The following is a 24,713-nucleotide window of genomic DNA, read 5'->3' as shown; positions in this document are numbered from 1 at the left end:
ATCATGTGACTGGAGTAATGATGCTAAAAATTCAGCTTTGAAATCACAGGAATATATTACATTATCATTATATATTCAAATATAAAACAGTTTTTTTTAAATAGCAAAAATCGTTCAAAATGTTACTGTTTTTCCTGTACTTTGGATCAAATAAATGCAGGCTTGGTGAGCAGAGAGATTTCTGTAAAAATCTTACTGTTCAAAAACTTTTGACTGGTAGTGTAAATTATTGGCTGAATTTTAAAATAATTTTTCCCCCAACACTAACATCAGCAACTTTACAGTCTGTTTGTGTGTGGGTCTGTCTGTTGGCTGTGATATAAATCTCTATGCCCAATCCTTCATTAACAGGCTATCTGAACGTGCTGTCCAATAACCGCTGGAGAGAGCGCTGGTGCCAGCTAAAAGACAACCAGCTGTTGCTGCACAAGGACCGGGCAGATCTGAAGACACACATGGCCTCTCTGCCGCTGCGGGGGTGTGAGGTCATTCCAGGGCTGGACTCCAAACATCCCTTTGCCTTCCGTCTGCTGCGCAACGGACAGGAGGTGGCTGTTCTGGAGGTACGTGCCAAGTCCCTCAGCTCTTGCGGGGCAATTAATGTGTCTGAGACAGGACCTCAGGGCAGGGATTAGATGGATGGTTTGGTTGGCTGGCTTTGGTTATGATGTCACTGCTGTATCATGTGCAGAGTGGATTTGCAGAGATTGTGTAGATTAGTGCTTTATTTGTCTCATATTCCACTGACACTCATTCATTGCATCTTTCCTCACTCTTTTTCCCGTCAGGCCTCCTCCTCTGAGAGTATGGGAAGGTGGCTGGGGGTCTTGCTGGCTGAAACGGGCTCCACAACAGATCCTGCTGCACTGCACTATGATTACATTGACGTCGAAACCACTGCTAATGTCATTCAACTGGCCAAGCAGTCGTTTTGGTGAGAACCCAGTTCTGCTAAAAATATTTTCATTAGCTTTCCAGTAATTTTTTCTTTAACAACGTACTTTTTCAGCATGTTGCGGTGTAGCATTGTTTTTTTTGTTTTTTTTTGTATTGCACACATAGCTTTACAGCCATTTGAGCTTTCTTAAACACACTTATACAGTATGTAGCATTGGAAAGTCTAATTCATTTTACTGAATTGGTTCATTTAAAAAAGTCCATGCAAATGAATCAGTTCATAAAGAACTGATTAACAAATTGTATCTTTGGGCAAAAGTTTCCTGCACTGCATTTGTATTTGCATATTTGTATTTTCATAAGTCTCTTCTGCTCATCAAGCCTGCATTTATTTGATTTAAAATACAGCAAATCCAGTAAATTTGACATATTTTTACTATTTAAAATAACTTTTTTCTATTTGAATATATTTTAAAATGTAATTTATTCCTGTGATTTCAAAGCTGAGTTTTCAGCATCATTACTCCAGTCTTCAGTGTCATATGATCCTTCAGAAATCGTTCTAATATACTGATTTGCTGTTTAAAACATATTTATTATTTTTATTATTAATATCAATATTTAAAACAGTTGAGTACATTTTTTCCAGGATTCTTTGATGAATAGAAAAATCCAAAGATCAGCATTTATCTGAAATAAAAAACTTTTGTAACATTATACACTATAATAAATAATATTTTTTTATAAGAAATTATAGAAATTAATACTTTTATTTGGCAAGGATGCTTTAAATTGATCAAAAGTGATGATAAAGACATTTATAATGTTACACAAGATTTCTGTTTCAGATAAATGCTGTTCTTCTGAACTTTCTGTTCATCAAAGAAACCTGAAAAAATTCTACTCAGCTGTTTTCAACATAATAATAATAATAATAATAATAATAATAAATGTTTTTGAGCAGCAAATCAGTATATTAGAATGATTTCTGAAGGATCATGTGACTGGAGTAATTATGCTAAAAAAAATCAACTTTGAAATCACAGGAATAAGTTACCTTTTAAAATATATTAAAATAGAAAACAGTTATTTTAAATAATAATAAAATATGTCAACATTTTACTGTTTTGCTGTACCTTAGATCAAATAAATGCAGGCTTGGTGAGCAAAAGAGACTTCTTTAAAAAACATTAAAATCTTACTGTTCAAAAACTTATGACTGGTAGTGCATATAATCTTTTTTTCTTTTTTTTATAAATATACCAGATAATAATTAATATTAACATTACATATCCAAAAGTTAGTTAAAAATTTTTTTCAATAAGTACATACTTTTATTCAGCACAGATGCATTAAATTGATAAAAAATGACAGTAAAGACATTTATGTTACAAAAATGTGATTTTAAATTAGTGCTGTTCTTTATGTTCATTAAAAAATACTGAAAAAAATGTATCTGTTTCCAGAAAAATATTAAGCAGCACAACTGTTTTCAACATAGATCATAACAAGAAATGTTTGAGCAGTAATTGCTGCTGAAGATGTAGCTTTGCCATCACAAGAACAAATTACATTTTAAAAAAATATTTGCAGTTAATATTATAAATAACGTCATCTTAAATTGTAATGCGTTTCACAATATTACACTTTTTACTGCATTTTTGATCAAATAAATTACCATAAATGAGAGCTCATGAATAGAGTGTATCTTTGTACATTCAAACCTTGTAAAATTCAAACCTTGTAAAAGTTACGGTTTTACAATATCTATTCCAACACTGCACAACAGTTTACAGTTACAGTTCTTTGTGTGGCATTTGTATATGTAGTAATGAGTACATGTGTGTGTTCGCAGTTTCACCAGTAAGCGTGCAGTTTCTCCAAACCCATACCTGGATAACCCAGTCAACGGTTACGCCTGTCCCACAGGTGTTGCTCTGCATTATGATGATGTGCCCTGCATCAATGGATCGGTAAGCGAACAAACAAACTTTAAACCCATTAAATTCCCTCCTTCATTTCTGATCCTGCCTAACTCCTCTCCGTCCCTGATCTTAACTTTTTCTTTTCTAACCGCTCTTCTCTTGCTTGCACGCTTGCGATACGGAAGGTACCAGATGCGCACTACTCCTCCCCAGCTTCAGGGGGCCGTCGTTGGAAAGAAGAGTCTCATTATGAGAATACAGATCTTTATGAAAACATGCCCTCCCCTAAACTAGCAGCCCGCTACTCTCCCAAATCCATCCGCTCGCAGTCATCTTCCACAGGGCATTACAACACACCGCTCTCCACCAAATCTCTGTCCTCTTCCTCAGCTGCTAATACTAACACTAACCAGGTGACTAACCAAGGCTAACACAGTTTATCTCATCTTATTTCCATTTTCTGTTAATATTAACAAACATAGAGTGGAAATAAACACAGAGCGTAGTGTTTTATGGACCACCCAGCTCCAGAAACGACTGCTTTTGATCTATATAATATCCATGTCTGTGTGGCCTTGGCATTGAATGGATTTACTGAGGCCTTAGTTCACTCTGGGTTACATTTTATAGGCCAGGGATAGAAAACTATAGCTGCCAGCTATAGTGTAACTAAAAGAAAATGTCCCTCTAGCAACATGTGGTTTAGTAGAAGTGGTTGGCAGATACAACCTTTGTGAAGCCGTTTGTATGTTATAAGTTGTAATCTTAGAACTAAATCACAAATCATACCCTTGAAATGTAACAGGTGTTAACAGTGAAACTCAAAGTCCTTAAATATCAGAAGTTTGTTAGTAGCCCACATATCAGTTTCACCTTTTTTGTGTGTTCAAAAGCTCATATGTGTTTCTTTCATCCAATCAGTTTAAGGGAAAGAAAGGCCTGACCACCAATGGGTTCACTTCAAAGCAGAAGTTGGATAAGAACCAGCCCAAAAAGGCCAATGGAATCAGCAGCACCATTCCGGTGAAACAGAACAACTCTAGTAAGAGATTTTAACATTCAACAAGTTGATAATCTCAAAATAAGCCTTTAATTTTTTTTTAAAAAGTGGACATACGGCTGAAACTAAACTAAGCAGACATTAAGTCTGCATCTATTATCCTAGCCATTACACCACTAATTTCTTTCAAGGAAAAAGAAGCCACACAGATTTGCGGAGAATGCCGGTATGTGGAAATTGCAGTGCTGTTAGACAGCAGTGGATCTGTTGACATGCTCCTTTATAAACTCAATCACCCCAAATTCCATTTCAGACAGGCAGTCAGTCAGTCACAGACATCCTAACCATTCAGTGGCCATTTACGTGGACTCGCAAATATTTGGATGTGGTGTACTGTGTATTCTGTCTGCCTTTTAATCTGCGTTTGTGGTCTCCGAGGCCTTTAATGGGATGAAAAAGACTGCATCCAAAAGTTAAAAATGGAAAGATTTTCTGATGATGGTTTACTTTGATTATAATGCATCATTAACCTTCACAGGTGTGGATCAGTATAAGTACGGGAAAAACAGAGTGGAGGCAGATGCCAAGAAACTCCAAGCGAAAGAGGAGGAGCTGATGAAGAGGAAGCAGGAAATTCGAAACCGCCTGACTCAGCTGAAAAAAGACAGGAAGGATCTCCGAACTGCTATAGAGAACAACACAGGTGAGGATTTCAACTATGGCATTCAAGTTTGAATCTGAGTGTTCAAGATAACAAAAAAGAAAAAGCTGTACTCTACCATTCAAAGGTTTTTTTTCTTGCAATTCAGATTTTACATCTTGCAATTCAGACTTTTTTTCTGAGAATTGTTAGATATAAACTTGCAATTGCGAGTTATAAAGTAAGAATTCTGAGACATAAACTCACAATTCCAACTTCTCAGAATTGCATGATATAAACTCACATTTGCAAGTTATAAAGTCAGAAAAACGGGATATAAACTCGCGAGAAATGTGACAAATAAGGTCAGAATTGTGAGATAAAAACTTTTTTTTTTCTTGCAATTCTGATTTTATATCTCGCAATTCTGACTTTTTTTTTCCACAATTCCGATTTTATATCTCGCAATTCTGACTTTTTTTTCCACAATTCTGATTTTATATCTCGCAATTCTGACTTTTTTTTCCACAATTCCGATTTTATATCTCGCAATTCTGACTTTTTTCTCGCAATTCTGATTTTAGATCTCGTAATTCTGACTTTTTCTTGCAGTTCCAATTTTATATCTCTCACAATTTGCAATTGCAATTGCGAGTTATAAGGTAAGAATTGCGAGACATAAACTCACAATTCCAACTTTTCGGAATTGCATGATATAAACTCACATTTGCAAGTTATAAAATCAGAACAGCGGGATATAAACTCGCGAGAAGTGTGAGAGATAAGGTCAGAATTGTGAGATAAAAGCTTTTTTTTCTTGCAATTCAGATTTTACATCTTGCAATTCTGACTTTTTTTCTGAGAATTGTTAGATATAAACTTGCAACTGTGAATTAAAAAGTCAGAATTGTGAGAGACAAACTCACAATTCCAACATTTTTCTCAGAATTGCATGATATAAACTCACATTTGCAAGTTATAAAGTGAGAATAGCGGGATATAAACTCATGAGAAATGTGAGAAATAAAGTCAGAATTGTGAGATTCTATATCTTGCAACTTTTTTTTCCACAATTCCGATTATATATCTTGCAATTCTGACTTTTTTCTTGCAATTCTTATTTTAGATCTCGTAATTCTGACTTTTTCTTGCAGTTCCGATTTTATATCTCTCACAATTTGGACTTGTTTTCTTGCAATTCAGATTTTACATCTTGCAATTCTGAATTTTTTTCTGAGAATTGTTAGATATAAACTTGCAACTGCGAGTTATAAAGTAAGAATTGCGAGACATAAACTCACAATTCCAACTTCTCGGAATTGCATGATATAAACTCAGATTTTACATCTTGCAATTCTGACTTTTTTTCTGAGAATTGTTAGATGTAAACTTGCAATTGTGAATTATAAAGTCAGAATTGCGAGAGACAAACTCACAATTCCAACATTTTTCTCAGAATTGTATGATATAAACTCACATTTGCAAGTTATAAAGTAAGAATAGCGGGATATAAACTCATGAGAAATGTGAGAAATAAAGTCAGAATTGTGAGATTCTATATCTTGCAACTCTGACTTTTTTCTTGCAATTCTGATTTTAGATCTCGCAATTCTGACTTTTTCTCAGTTCCGATTTTATATCTTACAGTTTTGACTTTTTTCTTGCAATTCTGATTTTAGATCTTGCAATTCTCACCTTTTCCTGCAATTCTGATTTATATCTCGCACTTCTTTTTTTCATAGAATTGCATAATACACACTCAATTCTGACTTTTTTCTGAGAATTGTTAAATGTAAATTCACAAATGCAAGCTTTAAAGTTAGAATTAACTCGTGTGACAAACTCGCAATTCAAACTTTTTTCTCCGAATTGTGTGATGTAAATTTTATCTTTCACCATTCTCAATTTTTTCTAGCAATTGCGATTTTATTCTGAGAAAAAGTCAGAATTGTGAGATATAAACCCAAAATTGCAAGTTATAAAGTCCAATTTTGAGGGCGAAAAACTACTGATATTTTTAGAATTGCGAGTTCATATCTCACAATTCTGACTTAACTCGCAACTGCGTGTTATAAAGTCAGAATTGTGACATACAAACTCGCAATTATGAGATATAACTCACAATGTCAAGTTTGTATCAGTTATTATAAATTCTTATTCTTAGAAGAAAGTCAGAATTATAAGATAAAAAGTTGCAATTACCTTTTTCTATTTTTATTCAGTGGAGGATCAAAAGTGAGAGTAAGATGTTTATTATTTTACTGAAAGTTTATATTTTAAATCTTTAGAAGTTATAACCTCTCCCGGTGTTTATTTCTCTCAGGTAAGCGTTCTCAGGCGTCTTTGACAGAGAGACTTAAGAAAGTGGAGGATGAATGCAAACTAAAAGAGGAGGAACGAGTCAATCTGGAACTGGAGCTGACAGAGGTGAAGGAGAGTCTGAAGAAAGCCCTGAATGGAGGCGTCACCCTGGGCCTGACCATTGAACCCAAAACGGGCAGCTCCAGCCCACAGGTCTGGAAAAACAGCAACAATTTCTCTAACATTAGACATGATGTAATACTAACTGTAGACTTGTGTCACATTCGGTCTTTGGTGATAAAGAAAAGCAGGTATCAAAATGTGTCTCATTTGTTTTTTAGTCTCCAGTGTTAATGAGGCGAACAGTGGACAACTCGCCAATTTCCAGCTGTGACACCAGTGACACCGAGACCTGCTCTCTGCCAGTCAACAGCGCGTCTCTGCTGCGGCGTCAGACACAACAGAAAGCCTCACCTGTGCGAGGACACGTCCTTAGGAAAGCCAAGGTAACACTTATTTTCTACATCACACTGCTGGTTGACATGTAAAAGCATGATCCTCCAGTTGCATTTATTTTAAGATGTTTACGGTGCATATATTTTCCCCTGTGTACTCATTCTGTTTTCCTTTTTTGCAGGAATGGGAGATGAAGTCTGGCACATAAGTTCTTTTCCACCAACTTTTCACTTTTCGTTGTATCTATTTATTTAATTTTGTCCATATATGAGTGATGTTGAAATTGAATTGACTGAACCATAGACACACTATTTTCTAGAATTAATTCTGGAAAACCTTGACTGAGTCTGGTGCCCAATGCTGTTTTAGCACTATCGATGGATCATGATCTGACTATAAAGTGACTTATAATTCAAGCAAATTGTCAATTTGTCATACAGAGGCCAACAATAATGCCACAACACCAAATTTTAGTAGTTAAAAGATAAAACATATACACTACCATTCAATATTTTTTTAAGAAATTGATACTTTTATTCAGTAAGGATGCATGAAATAGATCAAATGTGACACTAAAAACAATAATTTTTATTTCAAACAAATCCGTTCTTTTGAACTTCATCAAGGAATCTTGAAAAAAGGAATCTGACTTTTTTTTCCCACAATTCTGATTTTAGATTTTAGATAAAACAGTCATTTTTATTTCAAACAAATCCGTTCTTTTGAACTTCAAGGAATCTTGAAAAAAGGAATCTGACTTTTTTCCCCACAGTTCTGATTTTAGATTTTAGATAAAACATTAATTTTTATTTCAAACAAATGCCGGTCTTTTGAACTTTATCTAGGAATCTTGAAAAAAGGAATCTGACTTTTTTTCCCCACAATTCTGATTTTAGATCTTGCAATTCTGACTTTTTCTTGCAGTTCCATTTTTATATCTCTCACAACTCTGACTTTTTTCACAATTCCGATTTTATATCTTGCAATTCTGACTTTTTTCTCACAATTCTGATTTTAGATCTTGCAATTCTGACTTTTTTCGTGCAGTTCCGATTTATATCTCTCACAATTCTGACTTTTTTCTTGCAATTTCGATGTTAGATCTAGCAATTCTGACTTTCTCGCTATTCCTAACAAATATTAAGGAGCACAACTGTTTTATAGTTTCTTGAGTGTCAAATTAGCATAGCAGAATGATATCCGAAGATCATGTGACACTGAAGACTGCAGTAATGATGCTGAATATTCAGTTTTGCCATTACTGGAATAAATGACATTTTAAAATATATTAAAATAGAAAGCAGTTTTTTAAATTGTAATAAAATTACACATTGTTGCTGTTTTTCTCTATTTCTTATCAAATAAATGCAGCCTTGGTTAGCATAAGAGACCCAAACTTTTGAATGGTAGTGTAAGGTTAGAGTAAAGAGAATTTTATTATCATTTTAATATTTTATTATCATGACAGAACACAGGACATCTTAGATTATGGTCCAGCAATCTAAATATATCTCAAAACTCACTGGTCTCAGTCGGTAATCACTTAAAAGTCTATAAAAGTCTGTTTCTTTCTTCAACAAGAAGCCATTAATGGAAGACAAAATCTTCAAGTATTTATTTGTAAATGTTTAAATAAATATAAGCCACTTTGTGTTTGTCTGTTGATGTTCAGTAATGCCTTTCATCAGGCTTCACACTAGTTGTAGAGAGCAGCGTCAGAATATCCGTTTTAAGATAAATGTAAATGACAGAATGTGATCATCCAAAGCTTGTTCTTTACCGAAAAAGTGTAATCTGTATGAAAGTATTTTACCAGCCTCTCCTATTCCTCCTCCTCCTCCTCAATGTCTGGCCCATTATTTTCAATCCAGTGGTCTGGCCAAACTTTTGGCTATGGTGAGAGCGGCCCATGGGGAACAGGGCAGCTCAGGCCAGGGTGTGGTCCGCTGTTGGCTGACTGCTCTGGAAACTGGGCCTGAAAGTACCGCTACACTTCCCCTCCGCCGAACACACTGCAACCACCGCACTGAAACAGCTGAAACACCAGAACACTGCAATGCATCATACACTGACTGTTATACATGTACTGTATGCTAACGCAACTAACACAGAGGCGTGCATATGTGAAGTTTCATTATAGTTTGCAGTCTTAAGCTGTGCATGTGCAAACGAACAAAAGAATGTTTGGCAGAAGAGTTCAGGCTGTAATCCTGCTTTGTTTTGACCACTCAAAGTCAAGCCACCTGATGTAACTGAAAATGGTGCTTTTAAGCAATGCTTAAACTGTTCACTCCATATTCAGCCAGATTATGGAGTCTTGGTGCTTACTTTAGACCAACTTTTGTAATAATGTTCAAGGCACATTTATAACTCTTTGTTTATTGTGCAGTGAGTTTGGCTTTTGTTTTAAAGTGACACATTTTAAAGCTACGCTACACGCAGGTTCCTGTGTAAATATAATTATTGTCTGCTTTTTGTCCAGTCATTTTGTAAAAGTTAGCACTGGATGAAACATTGGTATTATGTGTAAAGGAGAACATTAAGTCATCTTAGTCTCCAGCTTAAAGTCTTTCTGCACAGCTGCTTATTCTTCAGTCAAAGTGATTTACTGATTTGACAAAGTAAAGTAAAACCTTTTAGATTGAGTCAGCTTTCAGCCTCACTTTGCAAAAGTAAAGGAATGTGGAATGTGAACAACTTTGCTTTAAATGTCATTTCGCTTTGAGGGTGGGAGCAAAGGCACCGTTGTTTGTTTTGCACCTTATGGATATTACTCTGTTTTATTTTGCTGATGACTGTTGTCAACTTGACAACAAAAGGAGTGTACATAGAAAAAATTAAACTGCTTTTAAAAAAATTTGCTTGTGTGTTTGAGTTTGTACCATTTGTGTATTATTAAAATGCTGGGATAGACCATAACTGGCGACATTTCGTGGATTTTGTGAGACTATAAGGATATAAAAACACAATGACCCTCTTATGTTTCACTCCAGCAGTTTACTATTGTATTACACATCAAAAATTAACAGGGCCTAAATTTTGCTCAGATTGTGTTTCACATAAATCTAACCAAAGAGTCTTAAAAAGATGGAAAGTTTCCTTTAAGTCTGGCTAGCAAATCCCACGACAAATAATGGCTGGTTTTATAAAAAAAAAAAAAAAAAAACAGTGACTCACACGGAACACTGGCGACCTCATGTGTACAAAGGTTTAGATTTCTCACGTTTTAGATTTTGTCACGTGGTATCTGTTTTTTTCCTCATTGATAGTCAAGATGGTCTGGAGTTGTTTTGAATAAAATTTCATTTCCATTTGTCCGTCTCAGGGACGGACATTAACGAGGGCTTGTGGCAAAAATGCCACCAAAATGAACAACAAGCCCATAAATTGAAGACAAGGGACAAAAAAATGTCCCTGCACAATTAAACAATGTAGGCTGTAATGATTAAAATGAAATGTGACACTGGTCTGGACCACAAAACCAGTCTTAAGTAGCACGGGTATATTTGTAGCAATAGCCAAAAATACATTATATGAGGCAAAATGATCAATTTTTCTTTTATGCCAAAAATCATTAGGATATTAAGTAAAGATCATGTTCCATGAAGATGTTTTGTAAATTTCCTACCATAAGTCAAAACTTAATTTTGATCAGTAATCCTAAGAACTTCATTTGGACAACTTTAAAGGTGATTTTCTCAATATTTTGATTTTTTTTTTTTTGCACCCTCAGATTCCAGATGTTCAAATAGTTGTATCTCGACCAAATGTCGTTCATTTGATGTATAATTCTCACTTTCAAAAAATGTATCCTTATGACTGGTTTTGTGGTCCAGGGTCATAAATGTGAAAATGAATGGAAAGTCTCAACTCGCCGAATTATATTTAAAAACGGCATCAGACTGCTTTTAAGCACTGTTTTGTGCAGCGTTGAGCCTTTTAACCAATCAAACGCGTTTCTGTTGAATTTAGGAATGCATTGGCCAATCAGAGGCGCTTAGATTAGTCAGCGCTGAAAACGCCGGAACGGTTGTTGATTGTTAAATTTATTTTCACTTTATTTTGTTGTCATTGTCTAGAATATTTATTTGTTGACGGTTGTATTATTGTTTGTATACTGTTTTTAAACCTTATAATTAATAACACAGTGCAGATGTAATTAAAAGATTAATTTAGTGCTTTAGTGATTATAAAGGGAGTTTTTGCATAACTTGTGCTAGGCTTGGCTAACGTCATGGATCGACATATTTGTGACCCTGGATCACAAAACCAGTCATAAGGGTCAATTTTTCAAAATTTAGATTTATACATCATCTGAAATCTGAATAAATAAGTTTTCCATTGATGTATGGTTTGTTAGGATAGGACAATATTTGGTCAAGATACAACTATTTGAAAACCTGGAATCTAAGGGTGCAAACAAATCAAAATATTGAGAAAATTGCCTTAAAAGTTGTCCAAATGAAGTTCCTAACAACGTATATTACTAATCAGAAATTAAGTTTTCATATATTTACAGTAAGAATTTTACAAAATATCTTAATGGAACATGATCTTTACTTAATTTCCTAATGATTTTTGCCTTAAAAGAAAAATCAATCATTTTGACCCATACAGTGTATTTTTGGCTATTGCTACAAATATACCCCAGCGACTGGTTTTGTGGTCCAGGGTCACATTTGTCTGTGAAGCCAGAATGTGACGTGCCTTATCCGAAACAAAAATGTTTTATATTGTTTTCTGTACCAATATTAATAAACATTATTACAATATAAAGAACAATAATCCACAATAATGATTTTTGTCAAAATATTGCAACCCTATGAGCTCCTGTTTTTTACATGTATAATTTAGATATAGTCAGGGGCGTTTCTAGGATTCTAAAACATCCGGGGCTGGTGCCAAAACATCAGGCGCTAGTGGTAGTTGGTGGGAGCTCACACCATGCTCACATAAGATTTTGTTAGACACAAGTGGTTGAACCTGGATACTTCTAGGTGGGTCCGGGGGCATTAAACCGGGTGTTAAAGACCTTGTCACACTATTAACAATAGTAAATAGTAATCACTGCAAATAGCAAACATATCAAAGTATTATAACAAAATTATAGCATTACAAAAATATGTTAAACAAATAAAATAATACATTTGAAAATGTATTTATAACTGTAACAAATATATAACTGCATGCAAAAATAGCGCCCTGTTTTTTTCCCCAAATTCTGTTTTATTTTATTTTATTTTTTTCAAATTCTCATTTTTCTGGTCTTCTTTTTAATGGTCAAATTTAACTTTATTAATCAAAATGTATTTAATCATGTGTAATTAATTAAAACCATGAATCTTATACAGTTTACCTCAATTTATTAAAAGTTACGGAATATTACATGTTTAGGAACTAGGTTTAATTTTTTTTTCACTTTACGTTTTATTGTTACCAAATATGTTTTAGCATGTCTGTTTATTTGAATGCATATAACAACTTTTATTTATTTTTACAATAGCCTTATGGAATTCTGTGTTGTGTATTTTTCTGGTTATCAGGTATAAAATATTGATTTAATTGATGTTTTAATGAAAATTATATTTTATTTTTGGCAAATAAAGGGGATTTACTATTAAAATGTTAAACATGGAACATGCAGGATTCATATTTAAATAGTCTTTTGCGGCATAATATTCACAGATACCAGTCCATATCGCGACTTGATTGAAGTTTAATGACCAACTTTTGATTAAATAATTCAAACTTTGTTAAATTCCGTGGAAATCATAGGCCATACAAAAAATCATTCGGGGCTGGAGTAAAAACTTTAAGTATTTAAGTATTTGACATTAAAATACAACATATGGATTTTATGATAATACAATGACTATAAAAATTGTAATGTAAAAAAAATGTCCAAATATTGCCCTTTAATGGAAAAGTTAATTTCTGAGCCTGGTAAGATATAAAATGATTATTACAAACCTCCGCTAGATGGCAGAGCTGTATTTTTCAGCTGTTGTTTACCACCATCATAAGATTTTACCGAAGAAGAGAGAAACGTTTGGCCCTCGAGTAATACTTTTGCTTTTCCATTATATATATTTTATTTATATCGACAGTATTTTTGCTCATAGTGGCATTTTTCGGAAAAGATGAATGAGGATATTTTGACCACTCTGAAAATACTCATCATCGGAGAAAGTGGAGTGGGCAAATCCAGGTATGATTCTTAAGATGCTTAAAAGTTTACAGATGTCAGCTGATGGAACAACAACAACACATTGCACGAACTGCTCATATTAAAACAACATGATCTCGCTTTAGATATGAACCGCTGAATGTTTGTCAATTCACTATTCTTAAATTCCCACACCACACATCATATTTGCAGATGTGTATGTGTCATAATCTGCTAGTAAGGAGGAAAGTAAAGTCTCTGATTCACCTTTCTTTCCTCTCTTGTCTTTCTTAGTCTTCTTTTGAGATTTACAGATGATACGTTTGATCCAGAAATCGGTGCAACAATTGGTAAGTCTGTAAAATCATGGATGACTGAGGTAATATTGATAGAGGCCAAACACACAGTAGTATTTTCATCGTTTTAAGCTAAAACAGACATTCACATTGTGTTTAGTGTCTGGTCATTGACATATTACAAAATACATTGTTATATATTGTTCAATAGGCTTTTATTGCCATCTAGCTCTGTTTATGGGTTATAAATTGTTTGCAGATCACTGATTCCTTCTTGTGTGAGCATGAGGAGCGTCTCTGTTTTTAATTTCATTTAATTGTGTGTCTTTAAAAAGTAATGAAAACAGAAACCTAACCATCACAGTACACACTGACGTCTATCAAACATTCTTTTCTAGGTCTGGTCTTACTTGAAAAACAACATTACTTGCATTGTTAAAAGTCTAGACTCAAAAGTGAAATTTTAAATATTGAAAAGTATATTTATCCATATCAGATGCTGTTTAACAGCTACACTTTTTCACTAGTGTCTTTTATTTTATTTTATATATTTTTTTTATACATTTTCAAGTATTACAAAATTTTCAAAAACATTTCAAAAATACAGTTTAAATAACTTTTTGCCAAGACTATATGCAAAGAAAGAATAAAAAAAACAAAGAAATGATTGAAATAGAAGATATAATCAATAACCCCCTAGTAGTAAAGAACAAATATTTACCCCCCACCCCAAAACACACAGATGACCCCTCCTAGCCTCCTCCCCCCACCCACCCAGTAAAACAAACAAACAAAAAAAATCATAATAATAATAAAAATAATAATAATAATAATTCTGCACTGTGCCAAATACAATGAGAGAATTTAACAATTGAATCAAACATACATATCCATATAAATCCTCCACTGGGGGAAAACAAAATAGAAACACTATTTCCATTTAAACAGGGGAGGTATATGTTTCCATATACTCAAGAAAAGAGCCCCAAATTTTATAGAAGCTCTTGGAAGAGCCCTTCAGTGCATGCCTAATTTTTTCCAGTTTGATATAGTGAAAAATCTCTTTAATCCACCTTGAGTGGGTAGGTGGCTCAGATGATTTCCAGTGCATTAGAATCAAACGTCTAGCCAGTAGGGATACGAAGGCCACAAAGTCTGCCTTGTAGCCTAGGTGATGAACTGGTAAGGGAAGTACGCCGAAGAGTGCTGTTATCGCTACAGGTTTGATTACTGTCCCAACCACCTGAGATATTGTATCAAAAATTTGGACCCAATATCCATGTAAACTTGGGCAGGACCAGAACATATGTGTCAGGGTTGCTGGACCCTGATGACAGCGGTCACAGATGGGATCGATATCAGGGTAGATTTTGGAGAGCCTGACCTTAGTCCAGTGAATACAATGGAGTATTTTGCATTGGATCCAGCCATGATTGGCACATAAAGATGAAGAATGCACCCTATTTAGGATACTTTCCCATAATTCGTCTGGAATATTTTCTGATAGGTCTTCTTCCCACTGTGTTTTTAAAGATGTCAGTGACCTACTATGTAGAGAACATATTTTTTTCATAAATGTAGGAAATCATCCCTTTCCCAATAGACCTTGGTTTAAGGAATGACTCCAAAGGAGTTGTAACAGAAAGACTAGGAAATTGAGGATGCATATCACGAATAAAACTGCGAAGCTGCAAATACCGAAAAAAATATTTCTGGGCATTGAAAACTTATTTGAAAGCTGTTGAAAGGATGCAAAAACATCATCTATATATAAATCTGTAAACTTTGATATGCCGTATGTTGCCCATCGGGAAAAGGTCCTATCCATCATGGATGGTGGGAAAACAAAATTCGATGCTATAGGGGCAGACATAGAAAAAGCTTGTAAGCCATTATGTCGTCTAAACTGTCTCCAAATTCGCAGTGAAGTTTTTACAATTATATTTTTGGTAAAGGGAGAGTATGAACTGTTAATAGGAGAATGTAACAGGGCTGCTAATGTGGTGGGCGAACATGAGGTTATTTCCAAGGTAAGCCACATAGGTGAACACTGGGGCTGGAGTGTCTTTACAGTGGATAATCTACTGGTTATTACCTTAGGTCACACTTATTTTGGGGACCAACTCTCACTATTAACTATGACTTTGGCCTCAACAAACTCCTAATTTGCTGCTTATTGTGTTAGTAATATGCATGCTAATAGGCAACTAGTTAATAGTAAGAGCTGGTCCTTAAAATAAAGCGTTACCTTGTGGAAATTCAAAGCAGTGGCCATAACTTTGACGCATTTAGGTTGATGTGAGCGGCGTTTTCTTTTCAAAGCCCCCCAATCCAAACCAAACAAGTCCAGATCTCTTTCTTTGGCTTCCTCTGGTAAATCTGTCAGTGCTGTGCTGAAATTCAGGAGTACTTCATGCCTCCAGATCTTTCATTCACAGAGTGCTGAGAGATTTATTCCGCTGTCATCTTTACACATACTTTCATTTTTCTTTTATGAATGTAAATCTCTTACATTTGTAAGTGATGTGGCTTTGCCGAGTGATGAGACAGGTGGTTGAGTCGTCCTATTTTCTTTTTATCTCTACGTAATAAACCCACAATTCCCCGTTCAGCTGTAAATTCTGGTCTTTCTAACTTTAGTCGCTCTGGGCTTGTTGCCTGACAAATATCTGGGTCCATCAAAAATTAAATCTGTCTCGCTATATATGAATGGTTTTATCATAACCCTCATAAAACATCTAGACTGTATTTCCACAAATGTGGACTATAGTGTTTGTATGTGTTTATGTGATTTAATCCTTTTTTTAAAAGGATAAATATTTCTTTATCATATATTTTGGTGGCAAATCTAAACCCAGAATGGAGCTAAACTTCCCAAAACCTTCGTTTGAGGACATCCTCATTTATAAAAATGCTAAATAACATTTTTTTAACATTGTAAAAATGCAGAACTTTTTCTGTTATGGTTAGAGTCTGGTTGCAGTGTATTTAAAACTAGGTAGTTTGTAAAACAATGAAAGCTGCTATGATGTTTTATATGTACTAAACACATAATTTATTTCCATCAGGTGTAGATTTTAAGGTGAAAACCTTGGCTGTGGATGGAAACAAAGCAAAGCTAGCAATCTGGGTGAGCAGTCAACCATGTTTTATCCATAAATTCAGAGTTTAGAGTGGCACTAGACATATTTCCAATCTTAGTTTGGACATTACTGTATCAGACAGAAATAAAAAGTCTTTATAATACTTTTATGAACTATTCACTGATTATGTGTTTCACTAATTTAACACTAGATGGCAGTGTTGTTCCTTCCTTTTTTTTCCTCTGAAGGCAGGCTGCTCTTTTATGGCATCTTTAAAATTTAAAATATTCGTTGTTACATATTATTTATCGCTATTTCCCTTTATTTTGTGTTTACAGGATACAGCAGGTCAGGAACGTTTTCGAACTTTAACACCGAGTTACTACAGAGGAGCTCAGGGTGTTATCCTGGGTAAGCGAGTGTAAACAGTTTTTTGTTTCACTGTGACACTACTAAAAAAAATGAGAAAAACGCTGTAACTAGCTGTAAATGTTGTCTTTAAATTGCCTGCTCGGGTTGTGTCTTTTTAGTGTATGATGTGACTAGGCGAGAGACGTTTGCTAAGCTGGATAACTGGTTGAATGAGCTGGACACGTACTGTACGAGAAATGATCTTGTCAAAATGCTGGTGGGAAACAAAATCGATAAGGTAAGTTAGACTTAAAGCGCTTAAAAGCTGTACAAGTCGAGTAGAGTATTTGCACACGTTGTCTTATATTTTTGTCTTTAAAACACCTGCTTGGACTCCGTTTCCAAAGCCTGACATAGACAGATCTGCTTTCTGTTTGCTTTTTCAGCTACACTGCTCTACATTTATCTACAAAAACTAGCAGTTATTCTGGATTGTTAAATACATAATGCTGATGAAGACATGGAAAAGTGATTCTGTATTTGTAACTGTAATGAAAAGCGATGTCTGATTCAGAGCTGTTTTTGTGTGTTTGCGTAGGAGGACCGTGAGCTAGAGCGAGAAGAGGGTCTGAAGTTTGCGAGAAAACATTCCATGCTTTTCATAGGTGAGTTGTCACTAAGATGTTCCCTTCATCCTGTGATGAATTACTTGAGCCCTCATTATTCACTAAAACACAAGCTTTAACTAGGAATACATTGCCCTTTTACTTTGGTTTCAATTCCCATAATTCATTTCAAGATTCATCATCTTCACACATGGAAAAATCGGACTTTTGACGTAAGCTAGTTTATTTGAACTTTATACGCACGGCGTACTATTTTTAAACACTCGCGCTCATTTGCTAAAAACAAAGATTATGTTTTTTAATTGAAAGATTGATTATTTATATAAGTTGAGCATTCATTTATTATGACAGTTAATTCAAGTCAGACTTTACAATGGTTCTGATTTATTTCTCATTTGAGCTTGTGTAATGGTAACGGTGCTGTGTATGTATTTGTGGGTGACGTCCTGCATTCTTCTCCTCTGTGGGTTTGGTTTGTAAGTCATGTGACACGCCTCATGAGTGAGTATGTAAGACGCCTCATGAGTGAGTATGTAAGCAGCAATCTGTCTGAATTAGCCGTGAAGCCCTCACACCAAATGAAATCTGCAGATGGACACCGTGGCGGCGGCCCGTGTGCTGGAGGCCAATGCTGTTTTTTTCAGATTTAATGTTTCCTATTCGCTTTTACTTTCTCTTGACGTTTAATATTAAAGGCCAAGTCTTTCTTATGTTTTTGCAGCATGCCACTGTCAAATTTCTTTTCTGGTTTTTTGAAGGCAAAAATTGATTTGTGTTTGTTTTGAAAGAAATTATTCAGCAAGGATGCATTAAATTGATAGTAAAGGCATATATCTGACCACAAAGGAGTAGCACGGGTATATTTGTAGAAATAACCAACAATACATTGTATGGGTCAAAATTTTTCTTTTATGCCAGAAAATCAGGATTTTAAGTAAAGATCATGTTCCATGAGAATATTTTGTAAATTTCCTACCGTACATATAGCAGAACTTTTGATTAGTAAAAGGCATTGCTGAGAACTTCATTCGGACAACTATATTTTTATTTATTTATTTATTTACAAATTCCAGATTCTAGCCAAATATTGTCCAAAACAAACCGTACATCAATGGAAAGCTTATTTATTCAGCTTTCAGATGATGCATAAATCTCAATTTAAAAACAAAATTCACAGTTATGACTGGTTTTGTGGTCCAGGGTCCATATATGTTACAAAAGATTTCTATTTAAAACAAATATTTATCTTTTAAACTTTCTTTTCAGCATATAATCTTGTGTCACACTTTCACAGCACAACTGTTTTCAACTTCCAGAGTAATAAATGTTTTTAAGCACTAAATGACTTTAAATATATATAAATTATAGATTTATTTATCAGTTGTGTTCTGAAATAAGGAGGCAAAGTCTGCACATTTTTTAAATTTTTTAACTTAAATGTAAATTTATGTCCTAGTCACATTTTCTTGGTTAAATAAACGTTACTTACACTACCAGAATAAAAATCTGTATTGTATTTTTACATTAATAATGTAATTCATTGCTCTCAACTAAAGATTTTTCTGGTCGACTAGTAGATGTTCATTTTAAGCATTAGTTGATTATTAGTTGTACGTTTATTAATAACCCAGATAAATCATAATAATGAGCCTTAAAATGCTTAAGTGCATGCAAAAAAAAGGTTGCCAGCAAGAAGACTGCATTAACGTTTTAATAATTTATTGATAAACTCATTGATAAATTTATTGATCGGTGACACTGACTCACCATTTCCGCAGTAGTGATGTGTCTGTATGAATGTTTCATATGGATTATGTAATCTGAGAATATTTTTCTGTTTGAATTGGTTCATTTAAAAGTAGACATTTTACTCTGTCTCAGTAGATATATATTTCATGGTTATAGGCAAGTATATACAGTTTCGAAGTTTCACGCTCAATTTCACAGAGACTGAGATGGCAGAAAGCACATCCTGTTTGCTTTCATTATTTTACAAAACTGCAACGTTTCGTTGTTATTCTAAGTGCACACAAATAAATGTAGAGTTTTTACAGATTCAAAAGATGTATTACTTTTATTTGTATGACCAAAAATGACGGAGTATTTTAAGCGCGTTACCGTTTAGCTTCCAAACTCTGCACAGACACTTGAATAGCGCACATTTTTCTAGGTTAATATTAGATAGAGCTGTCATGTAAAGTGCATGTTTCAGATGAAAAGCCATATTTGAGGTTGTAGAATGATAGGTGAGCATTTGGATGTCCTGCCTGATGTACTACATTACCACATAGACCAGCCGTTAATGATCTGTCCATCACGGACTGTGTGACTTTGCCACTTCCTGTGGTATTTTTTTTCTGCGACTAAGCGACTAATAAATTTTTGATTGACCAAGCCTCTTTTCGTTGACTAACAGTTAGTCAACTATTAGGGGTCAGCCCTAATTAAAACTAAGTATAAATCTCATCTGTTTAGCGTTTTTACGCATTTTACTTTTATTCTAAAATAATAACTCAAGGCAGTAACAATTTTAGCAATATATTTTATTTAAACAATTACATATTTTATTTATGAACTGCTGTTCAGCTGTTCTTTTTCATAATATTTTCAGAGCGCGGTAAACACTGGTCACAGACGTGAAGATACCTTTCAACAAGCTGATTGCTCACTAAAAAAAAGCAGATCATGTTTTCAAGCCATTTGAAGTTTGATTTTGACTTGACAAAGTGGCTATATCTTAAGTATGTGAGTCATTACTTTTTTAATTAGTCTCCCTATTAACCCATTATATTGTTAATTCAGACTGATTCGCAAATGCGGAATTCACACAAACACGAGGCGGGATTTATTGCATTAATCAGTCATAGCCGATCATGACCAGTCAAATCCAATCATATCACAATGGAGGCATTGCCTCCAACTCCTCTCGTGTGATATATTTTTTTACCCCCATTTATTCTTAATTAACCCCCACCAAACTCGCTGCACCCTTTAGACGGTCTGTTAAAACTCATTGAGCTTAGGGGGAGGCGAGAGAGACTCGGACTCCTGCTGTAACTTTATCTTCTGGTGTTGCTGTTGGACAGTGTTTCTTTAGCAAAACAAGTGATTTATACACTCTTTATGTAACATTTGCATTGTTTTGTTTTTGTACTATGATTTTTTTTTTTCTTATAAATTCTTATTTATGCAGAGGCCAGTGCTAAGACGAGAGACGGTGTTCAGTGTGCATTTGAAGAGCTGGTGGAGAAAATCCTGCAGACTCCAGGCTTGTGGGAGAGCGTGCACAAAACAAGAGGAGTTGCCCTGTCTGAACTCTCTGAAACTGGTCAAGGAGGCTGTGGGGCGTATTGCTCACTTCTCTAACACAAAAACTGCTGTTTAAACAGTGCAGGTTAGATTAGTTAACACATGTACGCAGGATGCATAAACCTTTTTGGCCTATGTATCTGTGCAAACACACAAGCAAGGTTCAAGAACACTTATATCTCCTGCTTAAAGCATTAATCATTTATCAGATCCAGCACATACAAAATAATGGCGATCTTAAGACTTAGTGGGGACCATTTCCAAATTCTTAGCGATGAAATCTATTGAAGGCATGCTCATCATTCGTATTCAGGAGTAGGATAAAAAAGCTTGATTATACTTCAGATCGGTTTGCTTCTCAGTTTGTGCATTTCTCATAGTGTTTTACTTTGTTTTGTCCCAGTGCCTGTGTTTCTTATTTAGGGAGAGGTAAACACTCATCAGTCTAACTCGACCTTTCAATCTGCTGGAATGAGACCTCAGTAGAACACAGATTTCCATCAACATGCCCTCGCTTGATGTCTGCAACGTGCGGAACTCCGTTCTTTCTTTATCTGTCCATCTCTGGATCCCACTTTTTCCTACTGTCAATCACTTGTTAACTCTCTTTCCTCTCTCTCGCGACATGTATCTGTCTTCAATTCGCTTCTATCAGTTCTGTTTCTCTTTCTCCACATCCCTCTCTAAAGAATAATAGAGTTACCAAGGTTTTGGATCGGTGTTCTACTGTTTTATTGACTTGGGCCGCCCACATAAAAACATGTTTTTGAAAGGTTATAAATCAAATATATTAGCACAAGGAATCTCTGTTGTGCATATAAATGAGGGTAAAAATAGCAAGCAATAGATTAACAAGAAGGGTTAATTTCTTTCTTTTGGGCAGGAACATTTTCTTTCTGCAGACTCATGGACAGTGTAACAAGTACTGTCGTCAAGACATGTCTGTCCATCTCAGAGAAAGGAAAAAACGTTTAAAATCCTTAGAGTGAGTCATCAGGGTGTGACAGTAGATGGCAGGTTTTCACACACAGACAAATGGAACAAAAGAACAAATTTAGAAATAATAAATGTTCAACAAAAAAAATCTGACACTTAACTTGAATATTTCCATTCTCCTGTTTTAATCTGGACTATTCGATCTGGACTATTTAGTCTGTTATGTTTGTTTTAGAGAAATATCCAGGGGGTCCCAGATGTTGGTCTCGTGTTCATTCCTTAAAAACTGGGTGGTAAAGTCCTGTTGAGAGCCAACCTCAGTTACAGCAGTTTTAGAAAGTGTGTGGCACATGTGGAAGGAAACGCTGGGTTTGTATGTACACCCACAGAGTATTTTCGTTTTGCGCATTTATGCATTCCTTTTCACTTATTTTGAAAATTTATTAGGCGATTATAAATGTATCGTATACTTTTCAGTTGCATGCAGTGATGTCTTCTGTGCTTTTTAATGGCAGTTATATCTAATGGTGCATGTTCTGATTATTCACTACATGTCAAAATCATCCCGTATTGCCATTGATCTGAGGACTTCAGCTAATTTTAGTTTGATCACATTTATCTATTTGTATGTAAGTTATTGCTATTGAGCACTAAATCCAATGAATACACAAAAACGCATTTACGCATACTGTTATTTGCTGTATGTAAATATTTGCTGATAATGGTCATAAATACATTGTAATGTTGACGTTTGACTCTGCACTATAATGCTGCACTTGAAATCATAATATTGTCTTTGAATACCTTTTCTGTCTCTCTTTCACTTTCTCTCTTACTTTTTCCAGCAGTGAGTTCTTGTTAAATATGACCCACCACAGGAATGTATCTCCAGGCCACTGCGAATTCACCGTTTCCCGTTACATTTCTGCGTGAATACTGTAGTGACTGAAGTGTTTGCTTATTCATGCGTTCGGATGGCATCTTCATATGGTTTGCGCAGCCGTCCGATGTGGATGAATCCAAATTATTGCATTTGGACAGACAGGCAGATCCTGTAACCATAGTGATTGCAGGTTTTTCACCGTAGATATTTCTTGACCAGGAGGTGCGTAATTCCATATTGACAAATGAAGGCCTAGCTGAAAGATCTTCTTGGATACAGAATTATTTGAAGAAAGTATGTGTCGATCATACATCAGCACGCTTTGCGGAATCTATACTGTATTGTTTTTGTATGACTGGCTGTCCATGCTAGTTCTGTAATTCAGTACGTTATATTTTCCCTAAAGTCTTTTCTAAATACTCCCACCTGCCAGTTTTACCTTTCTCTTGGATCAGTAAGAGATGTTCCAGGCACAATATATAATTGCATAATATAATACTGAGGCCTAATTACTCTGCTGGTTAGGATGGTTAAAAGCCTGGTTTGGACCAGTATGTTGGGAATCCGTGTCCAAAATTCAACATGTGTGGGTGACCAGCCGTTCTGGTCTTTTTAGGGTAAGGATATAAATCAACTTTGGTTTGGATTCTCATGCCCCTGTTTTGAGTTCTCAGTGTAGTATTCCTTTTTTGGTTGGTTAATTTTGGTTGGTTGTTTATTTGTATTATCTTCTTATTTTAGTGAGAAATCTGTGGAACTTCATAGGAAGGATTTATAAATCATCTAAGATGGAAATACTGCACTCTTAATTTCATCTAACGTTAACAATTATCAAACACTTAAGTTCACCCAAAAATCAAAATTCTGTCGTTAATTACTCACCTTCATGTTGTTCCAAATCCGTAAGACCTTTGTTTGTCTTCAGAACACAAATTACAGTTTTTCACAGTTGCTAAATCACTAAACCCCATTCTCTAAACCAAATTCTGAATAGCCTAAACCAATTTGTCAAATAAATCACTCTTTCTGCAAAACCTTAAACAATTTAAGGCAGTTTAGACACTGTTTGCGGATCTCGTGCACTTTTTTGCAAAACTCTAAACACATTCTTACTCACTAAAACACAGTTTGCTCTGTGATGAACTTGTGATGCAAAACCCTACACACAAGAAATCAAAAGTTAAGCACAACTGCAACACGGCTGTCATCGTTTATACACAGTAACTCAAAATTCTTCACACCTGTTTTGAAATATTTAAATATACAAAATATAAGCTAGTTAAAAGTGTACAGTGCACAGAAGGCATGGGTATATATATATGCATACATACACACACACACACACACACACATATATATATATATATATATATATAAAATATGTATATATATATATATATATATATATGTATACACACACACACACACATTATATATATATATATATATATACATGTACATAACATGTATATATATATATATACACATACATATACATACAGTATGTATATATACAGTATATAGTAATAATCACACCTAAGAAAGAAATCATACCTGTTTGAATATACCAAAAAAAAGGAAAATATATATGTACACACGCACATACATACATACATACATACATATATGTGTATTTTTCCTTTTTTTTTTTTTTGTATATTCACCAAACTTAGGTGTGATTTCTTTAGAGTGCGTATAATATTGACGAATTTGTGTATGATTTGAAAGCTTTGTTTGATTTTGAGTAAAGGTGAAATGGTTTTGAAGCCATTGTTTGATTTGCCAGAAGAGTCAGGGGTTCTGTGAATTTAGTTTGAATATTTGGATTTGTGTTTAAGGTTTTG

The 24,713-nt window shown here is 34.7% G+C and overlaps 2 protein-coding genes across 4 annotated transcripts in view; both read left to right on the top strand.

The window, feature by feature from the left end:
* afap1 (actin filament associated protein 1) overlaps positions 1 to 8,659 on the top strand; it is a 67,019-nt gene extending 58,360 nt beyond the window's left edge. For 2 of the 3 annotated variants that reach the window (XM_051124217.1, XM_051124216.1), the window contains exons 10-17: positions 352 to 563; positions 789 to 934; positions 2,753 to 2,870; positions 3,744 to 3,864; positions 4,361 to 4,525; positions 6,786 to 6,976; positions 7,105 to 7,269; positions 7,401 to 8,659. In XM_051124217.1, the coding sequence (XP_050980174.1) occupies positions 352 to 563; positions 789 to 934; positions 2,753 to 2,870; positions 3,744 to 3,864; positions 4,361 to 4,525; positions 6,786 to 6,976; positions 7,105 to 7,269; positions 7,401 to 7,427 (1,145 nt within the window). In that variant the 3' untranslated portion in view covers positions 7,428 to 8,659. Of the gene's footprint in view, positions 1 to 351; positions 564 to 788; positions 935 to 2,752; positions 2,871 to 3,007; positions 3,236 to 3,743; positions 3,865 to 4,360; positions 4,526 to 6,785; positions 6,977 to 7,104; positions 7,270 to 7,400 lie in introns of all 3 variants that reach the window. The other variant, XM_051124218.1, reaches the window with a different exon arrangement.
* A 4,570-nt stretch (positions 8,660 to 13,229) lies between these two features.
* Positions 13,230 to 22,791, top strand: rab18a (RAB18A, member RAS oncogene family). Its single transcript, XM_051124818.1, has 7 exons — positions 13,230 to 13,427; positions 13,680 to 13,735; positions 16,750 to 16,811; positions 17,103 to 17,175; positions 17,295 to 17,413; positions 17,714 to 17,780; positions 20,935 to 22,791. The coding sequence occupies exons 1-7, from the start codon at positions 13,360 to 13,362 to the stop codon at positions 21,105 to 21,107; spliced, it is 618 nt and encodes a 205-aa protein (XP_050980775.1). The 5' UTR covers positions 13,230 to 13,359; the 3' UTR covers positions 21,108 to 22,791.
* The last annotated feature ends 1,922 nt before the right edge of the window (positions 22,792 to 24,713 follow it).

The sequence above is a fragment of the Labeo rohita genome, chromosome 12 (assembly GCF_022985175.1).
Source record: "Labeo rohita strain BAU-BD-2019 chromosome 12, IGBB_LRoh.1.0, whole genome shotgun sequence".
NCBI lineage: Eukaryota > Metazoa > Chordata > Actinopteri > Cypriniformes > Cyprinidae > Labeo > Labeo rohita.
Note: the sequence above shows the minus strand (reverse complement) of the source record. Positions and strands in the feature narration are given on the sequence as shown.